General features: G+C 36.2%; 1 protein-coding gene across 1 annotated transcript in view; it reads left to right on the plus strand.

The window, feature by feature from the left end:
• fibcd1b (fibrinogen C domain containing 1b) overlaps window positions 1-20,387 on the plus strand; it is a 100,465-nt gene that overhangs the window by 54,847 nt on the left and 25,231 nt on the right. The window contains exon 6 of the mRNA XM_047809013.1: window positions 15,491-15,587. Coding sequence (XP_047664969.1) covers window positions 15,491-15,587 — 97 coding nt within the window. The remainder of the gene's footprint in view (window positions 1-15,490; window positions 15,588-20,387) is intronic.

Here is a 20,387-nt window from a genome sequence, read left to right on the forward strand (position 1 = left end):
TCTGATTAAAGCATGGAAAAACATGGAATCACTCTCAGTGTGTGTGTGTGTGTGTGTGAGAGAGAGAGAGAGAGAGAGAGAGAGAGAGAGAGAGAGAGAGAGAGAGAGAGAGAGAGAGAGAGAGAGAGAGAGAAAAGGACATAGCTTAACAAATACACAGATTGATAAATATAATGACATTTTTGCCTATTAGGATGCCATAGCCTTCAAATACAAATAGATGTATTGTAAGACAGCTGAATACGCAAAACAGAAACAAATCACCTGTAATAGGAAAATGTAATAAACCTAAACAGCAGGATATTCAAGATTCATGATGTGCAGTAGTGTTATATGTATCTAACAGTAAAGTGTGGTGTGTAGAGTTTCAATGACGTTAATGAGGTGGCTGTGATGGATGGATGTAGGGTCGATGGAGGGATGGATGGATGGACGGACGGACATGTTTGTGTTAAGGAGTCTTATGGAGAGAGAAGCTGAAGAAGCCTGAAGAAAGAAGCTCCTCCTGAGCTTTTGCCAGATAGCAATCAGTAAATAGACAAACTAACAGAGGCTAAGCAGAGAACAGGTACACACATTACTGTAGGTAACAGACCAATGACCATTAGCTAAAAGAACCAATGCAATCTCTTGTGTTGTTACAACATGACACAAGCAGGTGATGTGAACTAAACAGATCACAACAATCACAAAAAAATTGCCACAGTAAAAAAATTCTCACATCATTAAATATACTTGGATATCGCTGTTGGATAATTGTTATTAGAATTTCAACATCATTTGTGTAAATTATTTTAAAAAGGGCTTTCAGAGTGAATGCACTTATTTTTCTAGGTAGAATTTAAAAATATATATTGTTTAAAAAATTTAAATGAGTTGATACCTGGATGATGTCAGTATTTGGTTTATATTTTTTAAACTACAAAGTTGCCAGAAAACAACATGAGTAATATTAAGTCTATAACAGCTGGATGGTAACAACACGAGAAGGCACCCATACTTTAAGTGAGGAGTTTTTGTTCTTCTTCTTGTTCTTGTATTCCTTTCAGACATGCACCAGAAGATTTAAGTGAAGTGACATACGGCTAAGTATGGTGACCCATACTCAGAATTCGTTCTCTGCATTTGACCCATCCACAGTGCACACACACAGCAGTGAACACACACAGCAGTGAACACACACACCGTGAACACATACACCGTGAACACACACACCGTGAACACACACCCGGAGTAGTGGGCAGCCATTAATGCTGCTGCGCCCAGGGAGCAGTTGGGGGGTTCGGTGCCTTGCTCAAGGGCTCCTCAGTCGTGGCCGGCCCGAGACTCGAACCCACAACCTTAGGATTACGAGTCAGACTCTCTAACCATTAGGCCACGACTTCCCCATTTTTAAGAAAGAAATGTTACATTAGAAATGTTACCTTTGGAGAAACTTCCAGAAATTGAAATTGTCGCTGGAATGCAATGGTGTTTACAGTATGATACTGTATTAGTAAAGGATGCTGACTGGTAAGTTCACTAATTAGTCACAACCTGTGAGAATATCCTGTCATCCGCAGGAACTGTGGAGTCTTTTGTATTCGCAGCAGCGATACAGTACATACTGTACATACACACCTGATTATGTCATGCTAAGTGGTTAGACCAGCTAACGCCTGCTGCAAGACTAGCGTCATCCGTGTGAACTTGACTCATCTTTAGGTCTTCAATGCAAAGTTAAACAGCTTTTTTTTATAGTACGTTTTAGCCATTGCTAACACAAAGCATATTCATCCACATGTAATAACGTTAAATATATAGAACATATATAAAAGGTCTATAACATGAGCTATATTTGGACTTTATTGGACCTAATTAGTTTGCTATTTATCTTCTTTCTGAGATTATGGGAATCTTGGGACTCATGTGTATTTCTCACAAGATGACTCATCACATAGAGAACCTGAGAGAGAAGCTTAGGAGAGAATTGTGAGAGTAGGCCAGACATATACACAGCACCTTTTTTTTTTCTTTATATAATGTTAGATACAGCACCGAAGCTGGAAATACAGTGTAGAATAATAAAAGAATGACTTTAACAAGAGCCCAGAAGTATGACATTTTGGAAACATAGACATATCAAGGCTTAGTCTAGAGATAGAAGTAGCTCTTCTAGCCCAGCTTACAGAAACACGGTGTGTATGTCAGAAAAGCAAGCTTAAAATTCAAGAGGAGTGTTCACAGGTGGTGCAGCAGAAAATCATTTGCATTATTTATCTGGGGATTGCAAGTTTGAATCCTGGCAAGGCTGGAATAAAAATCCCAAATCCCCTGACAATCAGTGACTGTAGCCAGTAATGGGCATCATGTACAGTATGTGGAAGAGGGTTAGTGTTATGCAGCTTACGCTTTATCATTGCTGATTCTTTGCTCTGGTCCCAAAATCCTAAGCTGTGTGATGTGAAGAAAAGACTGTAATGTCGACTATGCTGTATTGTCTCTGTGACAAATAAAGGCTTCTTTTACAGTCAGGAAGGAAGCTTGTATTAGCGTAAGTGTCATATGATAGAGCAGAGGTAGATGGCAAGTGGGAAATGACCAAGACCAAATTAAGAAGTAAAAAAAAATCTGCTCAAGCTGTTCTTCATGTAATGAGCTGATGGATTAGTAACCTTAATGAAGAGATGCTGACTTAAGTCAAAGAAAAAAATCCTGCCAATTTTTTTGGTCAGAATTAAATGCAGTATTAATTACTTTAATTTATCTTTTTTATATACACAGTATTTGACTATTGTTTTTTTATTGTTTGCCTCTCTAGTACAATTTCCACAAATTAAATCAGTTCTTGCTAATAATAAGAAAAGCTTCCTAGAAATTTCAGATTCATAATTTATTAGCTGGTAGAAACAAGTAGATTCCAAACTTGAGTAAGGCCACATTTGTCATGTTTTTCAGACAGAACAAGTTGGCGGAACAGACATCACAGGCACAGCAGGAGATTTTCTCAGCATGGTAGTTAAGGAGGTTCCCTGTTTAGATCAATCCTGCCAGATCTGCCATCATACTGGAACTAGAACAAGAACAGTATTCTAAATAATTTTAGTTATATGTCTGATGCTTCTCGTCAAAGGACCTAGGTGACCTGAATGACTTTTAAACACAAGCATCTATTTTACTAAGAAATATGAAATCAGTGTTAGTTAGGATGTTTTCCTCAGAAGTAGAGGTTTATTATAACTAACCGTAGCCCTACCTATGATTACAGGTCATTTATATATTATCTATTAAATCTGGGCCAATCCCTATTAGCAATGACAAACTATTAACAAGTGGTTTTTTTAAAGGACAATACACATACTCCTAGGATGTAGCAAAACATTTAAAAGATAAACAGTGATTTTTATTGAAATATACAGCTTTCTCCTGTATCGCCATCCTTCTAAAAAGGATGTTGGCCTAAAAGTAGAAATAATTTCGTCTCTAAGTTTCACATTCAGGAAACAAGTTGTAAAACTTTACAGATATCATAGTTGAATATATAGTTATAAATTACAAATTGTGGTAATATCACCTAGCTTAAGAGTGAAAATATAACACAGAGGTTCGTGTTAACTAAGAACTGAGTAATAGCGGCTTTTCACACTTGAAATATTTTACCCTGGGTTATTTTAAATCGGAATCCTGTGTTATCTTGTTTGACCTATTACAGTGGTCATACTTTACCTGGGGTAAACAATTGGCTAATTATAATGTGCACACTGCATGTTCCTCAACACTGGGTTCTTATTTGCTGATTTGCGATGGTAAAAGCCGTTTGGGGATACAGCATGCGACAGCTTTATGTAATGGCTTGTCCGACGCTTTCACATCTGTGAGAACAAAAAGGAAAAGTCTCCTTTTCTCCACCAAGCACTTATGGTTATCTTAGCTGTCTAATCTTTTTTGGCCTAGTTATCAAGCAGGCTTTTGTTGCGAGGGGAAATACAATTTTTTTTTCAGTGTTTTGACACGTGGTGCCACCGAGACGTGTGTGTTAAGTGTTGCTACATCCTGTTTTTTGTGTGATTGTTTAATTTCTGATTGGGTGTCTGTTGGTAGGCATCTAGCCACAACATATAACACTCCATTGTTTCATGCCTTACATGTTTGGCACCACAATGCAGGATTTACACCACAGAAGTGCTGCTAATGTTGCTTCAGAGCAGGGTATTAAGGGTTCAAGTAAACATGTATACGCATTATGTAACGCAACTTTTGAAAGTACATGGACAACAGAGACAGCAGCTGTCACATGACAGTAATTATGCAACAACAAATCTGCATAATGATATGCTGGAGAAACTACATTGGAGCAACTCGAAATCAACTAAATTAACTAATAGCTAAATTGCTGAGTATTCTCAACTACACACAATGTTCAAAGCTACTCCATTATGGCATGGACCAACACTCCTCACACCCCCACTCATAGCATATCCAACTAACACACACACACACACACACACATGAAATAAACAACATATTTATTTCCAAAACACATACTCTACAGTGTATAGCGCATAAAAAAGTGCTTAAATCTTTCGTCACTAGTGACTGGTTGGACTGTAAATAGTGGCTTTGACGGGAGGAATTTTGAAGGTTTGTTGCTCTTCTGTTAGCAATATGTGTGGGAGAGAAAGAGAGAGAGAAAACTAGTATTATGATTCATTGAGCAAGAAAAGAAAAGCCAGTAAGCAAAAGATATATGAGTGGGCAATGAGTAACAGCTGCAAGTGCCCCATTCTGCATAAAATCAGTTACTCATCACATAGTCCTACTTACAGTTTTTATAGGATCGTATACACACGCTCTTAACATTCAACTAGCTAACTTAGTATGGTGTTATGTGGGTACGGTGTGGACTTAGAAGCATGGAAATATCTACAATTTGTCAAATACATAAAAACAAAACTTTAGGGTAAAGGTTAAAAATAGTATTAAATTTACTAATGTAGTAGGCTTATTAGATGTGTTTGTGTCTGTGTGTCAGAGAGAGAGAGAGAGAGAGAGAGAGAGAGAGAGAGAGAGAGAGAGAAATTCATGCATCTCATACACTATGTCAACAAAGAACATTTAAAATATTACATTTCTAGCTGCTATTTGTACCATCTTTATCTCTACAGTCTTACAAATTATGATTTGTGTTACTCGATTGCTTTTATTGCTTTATCAGATGTGCAAATAAGAGAATGCAGTTACTTTTTTTTTCAGGTTTGACTAGATTACACGGACGACAAAATATCCTGGCTTCATTACTAGGCTGAAAAGTCAATAAGAACAACATCTTAGATTAAAGATTCTGTAACCAGCATCGTATTTATTATTACGGAAGGAAAAAAAAGATACTGCGTTATTTTTAAAAAGCTGATTTCATGGACTGATTTTCTTTCTGGGTCAATTGTCTTGTTAAAGGGTGTGTGTGTGTGTGTGTGTGTGTGTGTGTGTGTGTGTGTGTGTGTGTGTGTGTGTGTGTGTGTGTGTGTGTGTGTGTGTGTGTGTGTCTGTGTGTGTGTCTGTGTGTGTGTCTGTGTGTGTATGTGTGTGTTTTTATCTGTGTGTAATATCCTTGTTTTGACCTTGAGAGAACATTTGAGAAACTTTTTTTTTTTTTTTTTTTACAATTTTTATTTATGGGTAGGGTTAGATCTAGCTGTAGTGTAGCATTATTTTTTATGGGTAATTTACAGTACAGGAACAATCCAGCTCACTTTCATCAAAACAGATCGAGTCATTAAATTTATAGCTGTCTCTGTGCTAATTTTTGTATTTAGTTTTAGGATTTAAAGTCGCCATCATTACATACACGGTGTTACTGATAGATGTTTAGTTACTGCTATAACATGAAAGACAGACAGGCAGACAGAGAGGACAGACAAGACAGATGGTTAATACTAACTTTGGGATTGAGTGTCAGCTTTACCTTTTGGACTCGATTTTTTTTTGTCAGAACACTCTTGTGTGTGTATAACAGCACAACCTTTTTGCCTGCTCAGTGTTATATATGAAACAGATTTGGTCCAAAAATGTTTATACATTATCACCTGCCAAGACCCAAACCAGTGTGTGTGAACACACTATTTATTTCTACCCACATCAGTGTAGATAGGAAGAGTGTAATGCAATGCACTGCAGTCTGGTTAGTTCCCAAATCCTCATATCTGTACCTGTATTTAGATTTAAAGTTAAAGTGGGCGTGGCCTAAACTAGAAGAATCACTGGGGTTGCATTGAGGTTGGAGAGTTATATAAATTCTTCAAACCAATTTATTACAGTTAATTCCAGTGCACTAATTAGATTGGGGTTTATTAGTGTTGTTACTTCACTTACTGTAGGCTGTCAGTCTATCTGTGTGTTACATGGCAGTAAGACATTCATTGCATCCAGAGAGTGGTAGATCTTATACAGAGGTTCAAGCTGAAGGTAACGGGTAACTGAAATAACCACAAAAGAAGTGAGGAGGAAAGCATCTCAAAATGTACAGACCAGGTTTCAGTCCTGGCAGCCAATAACAGCAACCTATAGAGTCTACTGTATAGTGATAATATAAACTCACTGAAACTAGATAGTTTTCTATTGTAAGCTTAGATTCCTGTTCTTCCTTTGTTGTGAAGTTTCTGTTGTGTTTCTGCCCACACGTTATACCATGTGCAACTATAGAGATCAGCATTTTCTTACAGCAGTCTGGCACCAATAAGCACGTCCATATCAAAGTCAATAAGATCACATTAATTCCCTCATTCTGAAGTTATATCTGCATGTATTTATATGTGCATGATTTTATTCATTGCACTGCTGTCATGCAACCGGATAATTAGGTAATTGCATGAACAAAAAAGGAAGGAAGGAAAGAAGGAAGGTAATAGGAAGTGAGTGAGTGTATGACCCATACACAGAATTCGTTCTCTGTGTTTAACCCATTCAAAGTGCACACACACACCCGGAGCAGTGGGCAGATATTTATGCTGCGGCGCCCGGGGAGCAGTTGGGGGGTTTGGCGCCTTGCTCACGGGCACCTCAGTCATGGAACCCACAAACCTTAGGGTTACGAGTCAGACTCTCTAACCATTAGTTCAAAGGAAGGACAGAAGGAAGTAGTAGGAAAGTAGTTTTACAGGAAGAAAGAAAGAAAGAAAGAAAGAAAGAAAGAAAGAAAGAAAGAAAGAAAGAAAGAAAGAAAGAAAGAAAGAAAGAAAGAAAGAATAAGTTTGAAGGAAAAGTTCAATAGAAGAGAATGGAAGGAAGGAAGGAAGTTATTTATATATTCTGTGTATATATGTATGTATATATATATATATATATATATATATATATATATATATATATATATATATATATATATATATATAAGAGAGATAGAGAGATAGTGTTAGGTCAGGATAGCATAGATGAAGAGACAAAACCACATAAATATCCAAAACTAAAAATGTCTCAGAATACAAATGTAACTCTGTTCCTTGAGAAAGTGAAGGAGACACTGCGTCATGGTGTTGATGCTTCCCATAACGTCAAGGCTATGACGCATTGTCGAGTTCCCTCGAAGGGAACCACGAATAGCAACTATAATAAACAGCTTGTGAAAACAGAGCTGTCTGGATACTTTGCAGCGTGTTTGGAGTCAGTTTCTATGAATAATTGAGGTGATGATTGAGTACACGTGTGTGTGATCAGTTGATGGTCATATGGCTGTGTCTCAATCTCTTCCTAGTTCAGTAGTCAGGACACTGATCAGGAGTCAGCTGTCTCTCTTAATCATGAAATCCTTCCAGTGCAAACTTGGAACATTCTCTTTGTAAAAAAAAAATACCTAAAATTGTCTACAAAATATTGTTGTCTTTGTTGTGGCTCTCAAATGATTAGATAAGCTAAATTCTTAACTTTATTTGACATGCTATGTATAGTGTGTCTGAGACAAAAGACTTCTGGTTATTGATTATAAAACCTCTAGCTAGTCTACGATCTGGCTGAAAGTACCATGACAGAAACATGTTATTGAGCTAAAAAAAGGTACATGACATAAAACTTAAATATTTGAGCTTTTTTTTTAGTTTGCAAAGCATTCAAGAGTATAGAGATTGATGCTGATTCCCACATAGACATGAAAAACAATCAGTTTTTAAATCTTTCCTTGTTTAATATGCAGTAGGTTTTATTTTGTTTTAGGGGTAGAAGGAAGGAAGTAGGTACAGTAGTTCAAAAAACCGAAGGAAGGAATAAAGGAAGGAAGGAAGGAAGGAAGGAAGGAAGGAAGGAAGGAAGGAAATAGTTTGAAGGAAGGAAGGAATAAAGGAAGGAAGGAAGGAAGGAAATAGTTAGAAGGAAGGAAGCAAGCAATTCCAAAGATGGAAGGAAGCAGTTCAAAAGAAATAAATTAAGTAGTTCAAAGGAAGGAAGGAAGGAAGGAAGGAAGGAAGGAAGGAAGGAAGGAAGGAAGGAAGGAAGGAAGGAAGGAAGGAAGGAAATAGTTAGAAGGAAGGAAGCAAGCAATTCCAAAGATGGAAGGAAGCAGTTCAAAAGAAATAAATTAAGTAGTTCAAAGGAAGGAAGGAAGGAAGGAAGGAAGGAAGGAAAGAAGGAAGGAAGGAAGGAAGGAAGGAAATAGTTTGAAGCAAGGAAGGAAGCGAGCAATTCTAAGATGAAATGAAGCAGTTAAAAGAGTAAAGGAGGTATTTCAAAAGAAGGAAGAAAGAAAGAAAGAAAGAAAGAAAGAAAGAAAGAAAGAAAGAAAGAAAGAAAGAAAGAAAGAAAGAAAGAAAGAAAGAAAGAAAGAAAGAAAGAAAGAAAGAAAGAGAAAGAGATGTTAGGTCATGATAGCATAGAAGAAGTCAAAACCACACACAAATCCAAAACCAAAAATGGCTCAGGTTACATATGTAACCCTGTTTCCTGAGAAAGTGTTTTTGTGTTAAATGTTAAAAAACAGTAAAAACAAGACACACACAAAAATAAAAAGGACAAACAAGACTCAAGAATTAAGTGATTATGATTTATCCACTTTGATCCCATTGATAAATCCATACAGTATGTCCAATATGTACACAAGATGGGAGCTATTGTAAAACCATATATGTTGTTTTATATACTGTATGTGGAATAAAAATCAGGGGAAGTTAAATTAAATCAAATGCAGGGAGCAAAGCAAATACTAAAGAGCACCTGAAGTACCTGAAATGCAAAATGTAACTCGACAGAAAATAAAAGACAACCTGGGGAGAGAAAAACAAGAAAATAATGCATTTGTTAGATTTACAGCTATACTAAAGAAGAGTGTAAACCTTGATGGGGATATGGGGATGTCAGGGAACGGTTCAACGGTTGTCATTCTGTCATTTCTGTTCCTCCTTCTCTCGCTCCATCTGGTCTCATCTCTCCCTTTCTTTGCCACGTTCATTGGTTTTGCTCCCCTTCATCCTAGCCTTAAGTGGCAATAATCAGTGCCAGTTGGAGCATGTGCCAGAACCTTGTGCCAGTTTTTAAAAATGCCACCTCGCTCTCTGCCAGTAATAGGTCAGATACCAATCACTAATTGCTGCATGCTGTTAGAAGCTGTGCAGTTTTTATCAGGCCAGAAATGGAAGTCACACCTCAAGCTGCTTTTGCTCATGTGTGGGGTTCTGAAACAGGTGTGATGTGTGTGTGTGTGTGTGTGTGTGTGTGTGTGTGTGTGTGTGTGTGTGTGTGTGTGTGTGTGTGTGTGTGTGTGTATGTGTGAGTGAAAGAATAGCTCTTGTTATCTACAGAATTACCCCAAAAATTACCCAAAATCTCCATAGGACGAGGCTCAGGAGTGTTTTTGGCCTTATTGGTCGATACGTTCTCTGACTCCACCCCCTTTGTTTTTTATACCTGAGCTCAGGTTATAGTCTGTATGGAGTTTTGCATCACTGCATGGGTTTTCATCAAGTTTTCCAGTTTCATCTTGTTTCTCTAAAACAAGAAGGTCCACTGCTTACACAAAATTTAGTTGTATATGTGAGAGAAAGAGAGCAAGAGAGAGAGAGAGAGAGAGAGAGAGAGAGAGAGAGAGAGAGAGAGAGTGTGTGTGTGTGTGTGTGTGTGTGTGTGTGTGTGTGTGTGTGTGTGTGTGTGTTCAGAACAGAGTAAAGACGTGATTTATTTTTCTGCCCACTCTGTACAGTTGATTTTGTTGATGATGCTCAAACTAAAAATAAACGTTTTTGTCATTTTTGTACAATGTTATCAATCAGTCAATTAATCAATCAACCAATCACATTTAAAACAAAACAGAGGGTTGACCAAAGTGCTGTACAAAAGCGATAACAAAACAAGAAAATAACATGGAATAAAACGCAAACAGCAAAAGGCTCTTGGAGAGAGAAAATAAACTAGTTTTAAAAACCAAAATAGAGACGATGCTGTTTTAATGGGTACCAGCAAGTTGTTCCAGAGCTTGAGGCCAGCTATGTCAAAAGCTCAAACCAAGCTTTAATCCAAATCAAAGCAATCCAAGATCCCTAGATCTAAGCGTCCTTGATGGATTGTCTGGGCTCATTAGGTCAAAGAGATATACAGTCAGATGGTTATTCAGCGATTTATATATATATATATATATATATATATATATATATATATATATATATATATATATATATATATATATAATAAACAGGCATAAAGTTATAAAGCCGCTTTAGTATATCTCTAAAATAAGCAACCTTCTAAATAAAATTTGTTCATAAGTTAGTTGAAATTTTAAAATTTGCAAACCCTGTGAATTCACTTCTGAATTCAGTTTGTCATGATATACCAAATATGCTTTAATTCAGAAATTGTTCAAAAAGTTATCGTAGCTCAGTTTTGTGTATATTATTCAACCTCATTTTAGAATACAGCAACATAAGGGTGGGTCAGTAAATGTGTCCAAAAAAAGGTAGCAAAAACTATTTGTGGGAACTAATACAAAAATAAATTAAAAGAATATTTTTTTTAATAAAATTCCACCTTTTTTATTTAAATTAATGTAGCAACTTTAACTTAACTCAAATCATAATTTCTCAAAATTTGTTGTCTAGTTAGATAGTTTTGGAGTATCAGTGTTTTCCTTCCTGTATTTTAAGCACAAATTAAAAGCAAATTCTCACTGGATTGGGATAAAAATCCAATTCCTTTGAGTGTGTTCATGGGCATTTGTCCACTCATTGATGTTTCAGAAGAAGCATTTTGACCAAACTCTCAGATTTGCATCTGTCATGAGAGAATATATACACATTGGAGAAAATATTGCCTGATATTTCAATAGGGCTTGAAATTAGGCTGCACCCAAACTATGAAGCTGTAAATTTCCAACAAGCAAATATATTTAATTTTGAGTGAATAGACTCCAACTTTGCTAGCAGTTAATATCAGATAAAAGAACATTATTGTTAAAGCTGAACAATGAATTAATCAATGCAAGCGTTTTAAATAAAAATATATACATTAGAGTCTTTAGTTATTGTTTTAGGAGAAAATTGCTAAAATGTATAGGAGGCAGAACAGGAAGAAATACTCTGTAGTCACAATTTTATGGTATAAGCAAGAAAAAAAGTTATTAAAAAAAAAAGAAAATGAAAATGATGGGGAAATGGCGTTAATTATAGTAACAATCGAGTGCATGCTGAGCTTGTTATTAGATGAGATACAGACCCTCAGGCTATACATAAGCTCATTAAGATACAGAGGAAAGGCATTTTATTACACAGAGCTCACATTGAAAAATAAATAATGTGAAAATTTATCCCTAAAATAATTTATATGGATTATGAATATTTAATGGGTATGCACTATATTTCTTCAAAAGGTTAGGCTTTGTAGTATCTAGACACACATACAGTACATACATACACACACGTTTATATGCATTGTAATATCTATCAAGTATCTGTCATTACTTTGTTTATGGTCTGCTAGCTAGCTCTCACAGCTATGAAGGTTAAATCAGGAAGGATAATAGTGTTCCCGAGGTTTCCTTGACTATTTCCACAATCTACAGTTAATTATCAACAGAACTGTAGTACTACAATACTACAGTTACTACAGGTACTACAATACTAAAATACATTTTCAGAACTCTTACATACAAAACTCATACATACTGTATGTCTACATTACTAAATAGTTAAGTTCATCTCCCAAACTTGCTCATACCAGCAAAAGATTTCATACATGGTTTAAAAATAAGCTTGTAAGGTAAGTAGGATGGCCACGCCGGTTGACATTATCCACCCCAGTGATCGTTTAGTGAAATGGGATCTCATAAGGCTGATAAAACCAACTAAATAACTAACCAACTACTGTGTCCTTTTCACCCATCTGGGGATCTTAAATGGCCTGAGAAGCACAGCCAGGAGATCAGGAAATCCCAACCCACCATCATCAGCATTATTTTAATTATTATTGAACTCTTGGAATTGTGAGCCCGATTGTCTGGCCACTTGAATTGAGTGGGTTTATCTTAAACCTCAATACCTCCAATACAAAACGAGTGAACCGATAAATTATGTCAATTTGGACATTATTATATTACACATTTTAATAATGAGACTAATAATTAAATAGTAGAATTATGTTTATAGAATAAAGTATCTTCTGGCCTGGAGTGGTTGCTGGGGGTGTCTGAATTTATTTTAGAGTAAAAGAAGTCTTAACTACTGGTTACTTCTAACAACTGCTAGAAGAGAAATGTATAAATAGGATACTATACAAACCAATACAAGCCAATCCAAAGAACCCAAAGGAAGCACAAACAAATATGGGGAGAACATGCAAAACACAGCAACATCAATGACCAATGACCTAAACTAATGATTAAATTTGGGACCCTGAAGCAATGAAGCAGAAGTATAATGAAGGGAGCCAGCATGCTGGCCATGTTCTAGATTATAGAGTAACATTAAATTATTTTAATTATTAATTTCATTTACTTACACAATTGTAAGATGTAGTATGCATTACGAACATTATAATTGTACATGCCCAATCTAGCTTACCTAATGAATAAGACTTAGGAGCTGCACTGAATTTTGTACATCTCCCCTTATTTTCCATCATATTTAGGAATTCATTGATATGAAAGATTGGAATCAGTGAGGTTTTCAGTGGACATTACTAAGGCCTTGCTGTATGGCCAAGATATCACTCAGTTCAAATACATGTTACGTACAAATGTTCGTGGATGCTTTCATGGAGTTCGTCTTGTCCGAACTTCTCCAATCATGTATTTAAGGACCTCACACTCACAGTGGCTTGGTAATGCTGGATGGGTTTGGACCCTTTAGTTCCAGTGAAGGGAAATTGTATGATATACAGTACAGTAGACTTTTGTGGTTTGGTTTCAACAGTTTGTTGGTGTTCTTTATTTGTGAACCCTGCAAGTTGAAAATATGTTAAATATAAGCAAATTAATTATATTATTGAATATGTTCTTAACCTTGCTTAGACATTTTAGAGATTTCAAGCATTACGTTATTCCTAACCCTTTTTTATTCTGTTAGCAACTTATTTTGCTTCTTTATAGAAATAATAAAAATGATCCACCAAAAGAATAAGACTACCTCAAGCTTTAATGAAGCAAAAAATTCTAGAGATTGTAATTAAATATTTGTTTTAATAGATTTTCAGCACAGTTTCACCTTTTGGTATGTGTTTACTGTAAACTATGGAAAATATGGTAGCAATTTTTGCTGCAATGGCAGAGAAAAATATACATTGTGTTTTTTGTTATTGATGATGGTTCTGCTTTGTGTATATGTGCATAGTTTTTGTAATAGTCAATTACTGTGTACATCTTGAATAAAAGCTGTGATTTTTATTACTAGAGGAATTACTGTACAATTCATAGCAAAGAAAAATTTAAGCCATTTTTTCAATAAGGAAGAAAATGGTTAACTTTGCCAACTACTGATAAATGATGGGAAATCCAGGAGTGGTGAAAACATATGTATTTAGGAATAATACAGTAGGTATTAACAAAATTGAGAAATCTTGGGGTAATTTTCGATGCCAATTTAACATTTGAGCCACGTATCCAAAATACGGTTAAAACTGCATTCTTCCATCTCAGAAATATTGCCAGATTGCATCCAATGCTGTCATTTTCTGTTGCTGAGAGACTAATCAACTCTTTCGTTTTTTCCCGTATTGATTACTGCAATGCCATGTTGGCTAGAATACTCACTAGAACTAAGTTAATAGATCAGATTACTCCCGTTCTGGAGTCCTTGCATTGGCTCCCCGTTAGGTTTAGGGTTGATTTTAAGATACTGATGCTCACCTACAAGGCCTTACATGGGTTGGCTCCTCAATATCTGACTGAGCTTTTAATTCCTTATATTCCATCTCGCGACTTTCGTTCTTTTGAAACTGGTCTTTTAACTGTACCTCGTTTAAAATCGATGGGAGATAGGGCCTTCTCTTCACTAGCTCCAAAACTGTGGAATTCTTTACCAACTGAGATAAGGCAAGCAACATCTCTTCTTACTTTTAAATCTCAACTTAAAACTCATTTTTTAGGGTAGCTTTTAAATTGACTAATTTGTAATTTTACATAGTGCTTATTTTATAGTCTATTTTGTTGTTTTAATTTTAATCTTTATATTTTGTCTGTACAGTATTTTTCTTGTTTTTATTTTGCGTTTGTAAAGCACTTTGAGATGTTCTTTTAAAGGCGCTATAGAAAATAAAGGTTATTATTATTATTATTATTATTATTATTATTATTATTATTATTATTATTACAAATACAGTCGCCAAAGTCAAACCCTTGCAAACCTTATGACCTTATAGCTTTTTATACAAGTCGGCCAGGTGGAATAATTTGTGGATAAATTTAGTCAATGTATTTTGTTTTAGTTGCATGAACATGAACCTTCCAAATGATAAAGCATTTTACTGCAGAACTGGAAATGTCTGTTGTGTTGGGAAAGATTATTGCAATGTTTCTGAATTCTATTGAATACATCTTTTCTACACATGTGCAGAAGCTATTCCTCCTCTTCATGAGCTTTTATGTGGACATTGATTTAAAAGCACGATTACATAAAAATAAAGATTATTTGGTGAAATGTTATCTAATGAGTAAGCCCATAGGCTTTAAGTATTGATTAAACAATCCCTCTTATTATACTCTGTCTTATGCTAAGGGGCCGTAATACACTGTAAAAGATATGCTGATTTTTTAACTAATTGGTGAGTATAGCTGCATCAAGTAAGAGTAGATGCAAAAAGTTTAAAAAAGCACCAGACATGATGCATACTTTTGCACCTCGAGATAAGAAGAGGCTTTCTTATCTCACATCTGAACTGATCCATTGAGCTTATAGACTCTGAGTAATTACACATTATATATTATACACATTACGTATATTTTTTCAGTTAGTTTCCCTGGCATCCTTTCTTTACCTCATTTTAAGTTGCTTACAAATCAAATGAAGAAAACCTGCATCTTAACCAAGACTGATCTGTTTTTCCTCAGGTGATTCAGCGCCGAGAGGATGGGTCTGTGAATTTTTTTAGAGACTGGGACTCTTACAGAGAGGGATTTGGCAAGATCACAGGAGAACACTGGCTTGGTAAGTGTTTGTGTGTGTGTGTGTGTGTGTGTGTTTGTGTGTGTGTGTGTGTGTGTGTGTGTGTGTGTGTGTGTGTGTGTGTGTGTGTGCGTGTGCGTGTGCGTGTGCGTGTGTGTGTAATTGCGTGCATGTACTGTAGTATACAGTACTGTATATTGTTGTGATGCTGCATTTTCACATTGTAATTAAATTTTCTCTTTGAGCAGAACTCTTATCTCTTTCCTTTTGAGTTAGTGTCTCTGGGGAATAACTCAAATATGGATTGGATGAAAAGGTTTATTACTTTGTTAGAGACCAATTCATCAATGCCAGTGGAAACCGTGGAAAAAGTGGAGTGCTTGTTCACTTTGTTTCCTCATTTTATCCCTTTCTCTGTGTGTGTTGCACTTGTTTTCCTGCTCTTTTTTCCAAACTGAACTGGGTATTTCCAATTGAAGTGCTGTAATCAAGCTCTTCACCTTGCTGAATTTAAACATGATTCTTGAACTCAGAGTATGTGTGTCTTTTTGTTTATGAATGCATGTGTTGGTGCATGAGTGAAAACAGTAGACCTCTAAAGTGCATCAGTGAAAATGGCAGAGAGATTAGCGGTATGACGAAGAAGAACAGGGAAAATTTTCTCGGCTTACTGACAGTTCAGAGGACAGAATACAACTTTCTTATATTTTAGAGTACTACATAGAAATACATTCATATTGACAGCACGAGCGGGATTCACACATATAAGCTAAATGGCACATTTTTTTCCCTTCTGATTGCTAAATTATGTGTAAGGATATTTTTGTTCCATCTTAATGATCACTAGCAGTGGGCAGTGGCGGTGGTAGTAGCTCACCTGATCAATCATAATCTCAGCAATAGATATAAATCAGTTGAAATCAGTCTTTGTAAATGCTGTGAATTTTATTTGTGATCATATGATTGTGCAACTTGTAGTTGCATAACAAAGTTGTCAGAATTGATTGGTGTAGGTTGGTGGTTGATATGGTGCAGTATTTTTACCCAGGGATTTGCTGTGACATTGCTTATGCACCACCAGCACTTGAATATTTAATATGACTTTATTTATTTTACATGGACTGAATATTAATGAGTAAATTATGAATGAATTAGTTCTGAACATTACTAGTTTTGGTCTCTTACAACATAAAAAAACATTACTGAAGAACATACCTACTTGCGAAGGTTGTATCTGCAGTACATTCAGCATCGATGATAACCGGGCGGTTTACAGCGTTGGTCTACTAATCTATTAATCTACTAATCTAATCTAAGTATTCTTTTGTTATGTTTGTGACATCTTAGATCTTATCTTAGACTTATCTCACTAAATGCCAGCAATCGAACAAATTATGCAGAGGCTAGAGTAAACAATGTTTAAATGCTGGCTAATACGATTAACGGAATTAAATTACCTTAGATTCAAAAACCATTTGTTTTCTGGGAACTCCAATGCCAAGTGCTCTCTCTGAGGTGTTTCATTGGATTTGAAGGCAATACTCCAGTGAGTGCTTGAGCACTTTTATTAATCAAGCATGCTTGCAGGGTGATTGTCCAATACCGATTACCATAAAATGCTTGATACTGGGCTAATTAATCGACCGCATCAATCGATCAGTAATCCATTAATAATTACCACTGACCAACTTACAATGTCCCTATTCACCATGTAAGAAACTGCAAGTTGTGTACAATATTAATTTGCAATGTTGTACAGATTATGATCTTTTCTGCCCAATGTTTTTTTTTGTTTTTTTTTTAGTTATAGAACAAGGTAGAGCTTGAAGTTAGGAGACACTTTCTTTTCCATATCAAATGACTATGCGGGTATATTTTTATTACAGCGCATTACACTGCTATTCACAGGAGACATTAGTAATCAGAATTCTAGATTATTGTCATGGCTCTTAAGCAAGTTCATCTGCAGTTCATCAACTCACTCTCTATTTAAATACCTTTCACCTACTCCTATTGAGAATTCTTGCCCGACATTTGCCAGATGGTTTTTCTAACCCTTTGTGTATGCGTTCTGTATTAAGTCACTTGAACAGTTCTTCGTGTTTCTTCCTTGGGGATATCCCTGATCTTTATTACTTGTAACAGACAATTAACCATTTATTGGACTTCTGTTTGTTCTTTTTGTTTGTTTATTTTTGGATTGGTTTGGATTTTTAGTGCAAGGTTCCATAGTGTTTAACAGGTTTATCTTGCACTTCTGGGTTTAGGGGTTTAATTCCCACTTCTCGTCTTGTGAATAAGAGTTTCCATATTCTACTTGTGATTTGAGGGTTTAAATCAGGTATTCCCTTCTCCTGCCCTAGTCTGAAGACATGCTGATTGACATCTCTGATTTGTCCAAAGTGTGTGTGTGTGTGTGTGTGTGTGTGTGTGTGTGTGTGTGTGTGTGTGTGTGTGTGTGTGTGTGTGTGTGTGTGTGTCTGTGTCTGTGTCTGTGTGTGTGTGTGATTGTGCCCTGTGATCAGTTGACCCCTTTTCCTGGGTATCCCCTGCAAGTGCCCTGTGAAAGACTTGAAATTACCCACAACCCTGTATAGCATAATCAGTACAGAAACTAAATCAATGCTTAATACAACACTAGGCCATAAAAACCATATTGAGTCAGCCTTAGTTAGAGAAGACAACATCCTATTTTGGAAAGCAATGTTACCCAAACTACTATCAGCATTGCAATCGATTCATTGGTATTGCACCCCTACAATAAACTCGCATGGTTCATGTCACTTTGCAGTCTAGGAATTGCCTGGGCTGGGCTGTGTGACTCTATGTGAGTAATCTTTTTTTCTCTCTAGGTTAAAAACCCTGAAATGAGAGAAAACAGAACAGTCAACATCAGACAAAACCTCATTGATGCATTTGGTAAAATAAATGAGAAAGACGTTCTAAATTGGGCCAAACTCCCACCTGTACTATAAGTGTGCTTCATAGGATTTTTGGAATTAAATAGAGGTCTTTGGCATGAAGGTATATAATATGCTTACTTAACTAATCAAGAAAACCTAGAATATGTAAAGCCCTTCTAGGCTTGCTTGCATCTTTCTTTCATGCCTTGTAGTTTCACAATCCCCTTGCACATATGTTTTAATGACTACAACGGCTGGTGCGCTGTCAGCACTATATTGTTCCTGTGATGCATAGTGGTCCAAAGCAGAATGTATTTCAGGCTGATTTTTTTGGAAGTAAAACCTACATGACAGCATTTCAAAGCTGTACTAATGTTTTCTTAGCACAGGTTTTTCACTATAAAGTTATGCTTGCATTTGAACAAGTGAAATCCTTCAGTATTTATACAGAAATAATGTTTGTATATATAGTATGCATCATAGATAATAAATTCATTAAGTGTTTAATATCTAGTTTGTAGGATGGCATTTTTAAATCAGTATGTAAACACAAAAATATCTCAGAAATTAGAATATGATGGTATAGTTAATCTATACAAATCACCAATGTCAATTAATTTGTGTGTATATACTGTATGCAGACATTCATTCATTTTCTACCGCTTATCTGAACTACCTCGGGTCCCGCTGAGCCTGTGCCTATCTCAGGCGTCGTCGGGCATCAAGGCAGGATACACCCTGGGCGGAGTGCCAACCCATCGAAGGGCACACACACACACACTCTCTCATTCACTACGGACAATTTTGCAGAGATGTCAATCAACCTACCATGCATGTTTTTGGAACGGGGGAGGAAAAATGTGTACCCGGAGGAAACCCCCGAGGCACTAGGAGAACATGCAAACTCCACACACACAAGGCGGAGGCGGGAATCGAACCCCGACCCTGGAGGTGTGAGGCTAAAATGCTAACCACTAAGCCACCGCGCCCCCTATATGCAGACATACTCATAGGGATATGAAATATAAATTTATAATTACAAATGAGGTTATTGACACTTTTACAGCTTTTTCACTTCAACGGCTTTTGTTCTAAAGTCACAGACAATGCAGCCTGAGAGCAACCCGCAAAATGAAAAGTGCAGCAGAAATGGAAGCACTTCTGAAAAGTATAGAACAAGAATTATCTTCAGTGTTTCATTTCATAGCTGGAAGACCTGAGAGATATGAAATGCTTGAAAACTGACTCTGACTTGCTATGCAGCTTGAGAGGTAATTATTTTGCTTGGCAGGTTCTGGTATAAATTGTCACTCTTTAGAAAAAAAAAACGGATGCCCTTAAACTGTAATAATATAGTGAACATCATTAGCTTAATACAAAAAAAGGAGTTAAATGTCTGCCAGTGTTTAGCTGAAACTGTTATTAGCTTTGGTGAGTCTTCCACACTTCACTAATACTGCAATCAGTATCGGTTAGTTTATCTTGGGATTGACTCTTAAACTACTTGCATAGAACAAGAATAAAAATAGTTTTATTTAAAAAAAAATCTGGGTAATAGGATAAATATGTCTTTTCGTCATGATTAATACCACGGTGCATGGAACTGAATATGCTTTTAAAGAGAAATTTAATTTACCCTCAGGAATCAGTAAAGTACACCATATGGCCAAAAATATGTACCTGAAAGAAACCAAAAATAACACCTGACTGTCACAGCCATATGTGGCTCATCTCCACAAAGTTGGAAGAATATCTTTATACAGTGTAGCTGAGTTGAACCCAAATCTGTTTCAGCATGACATTGGAACTTTATACAAAATAAGCCTTTCCATGGGATTGGAGGCTGTTAGGGCAGCCAAGTGGTATCATCCAAAATGGACATCCATCCATCCATCCATCCATCTATCTATCTATCTATCTATCTATCTATCTATCTATC

The sequence above is a fragment of the Tachysurus fulvidraco genome, chromosome 26 (assembly GCF_022655615.1).
Source record: "Tachysurus fulvidraco isolate hzauxx_2018 chromosome 26, HZAU_PFXX_2.0, whole genome shotgun sequence".
Lineage (NCBI taxonomy): Eukaryota > Metazoa > Chordata > Actinopteri > Siluriformes > Bagridae > Tachysurus > Tachysurus fulvidraco.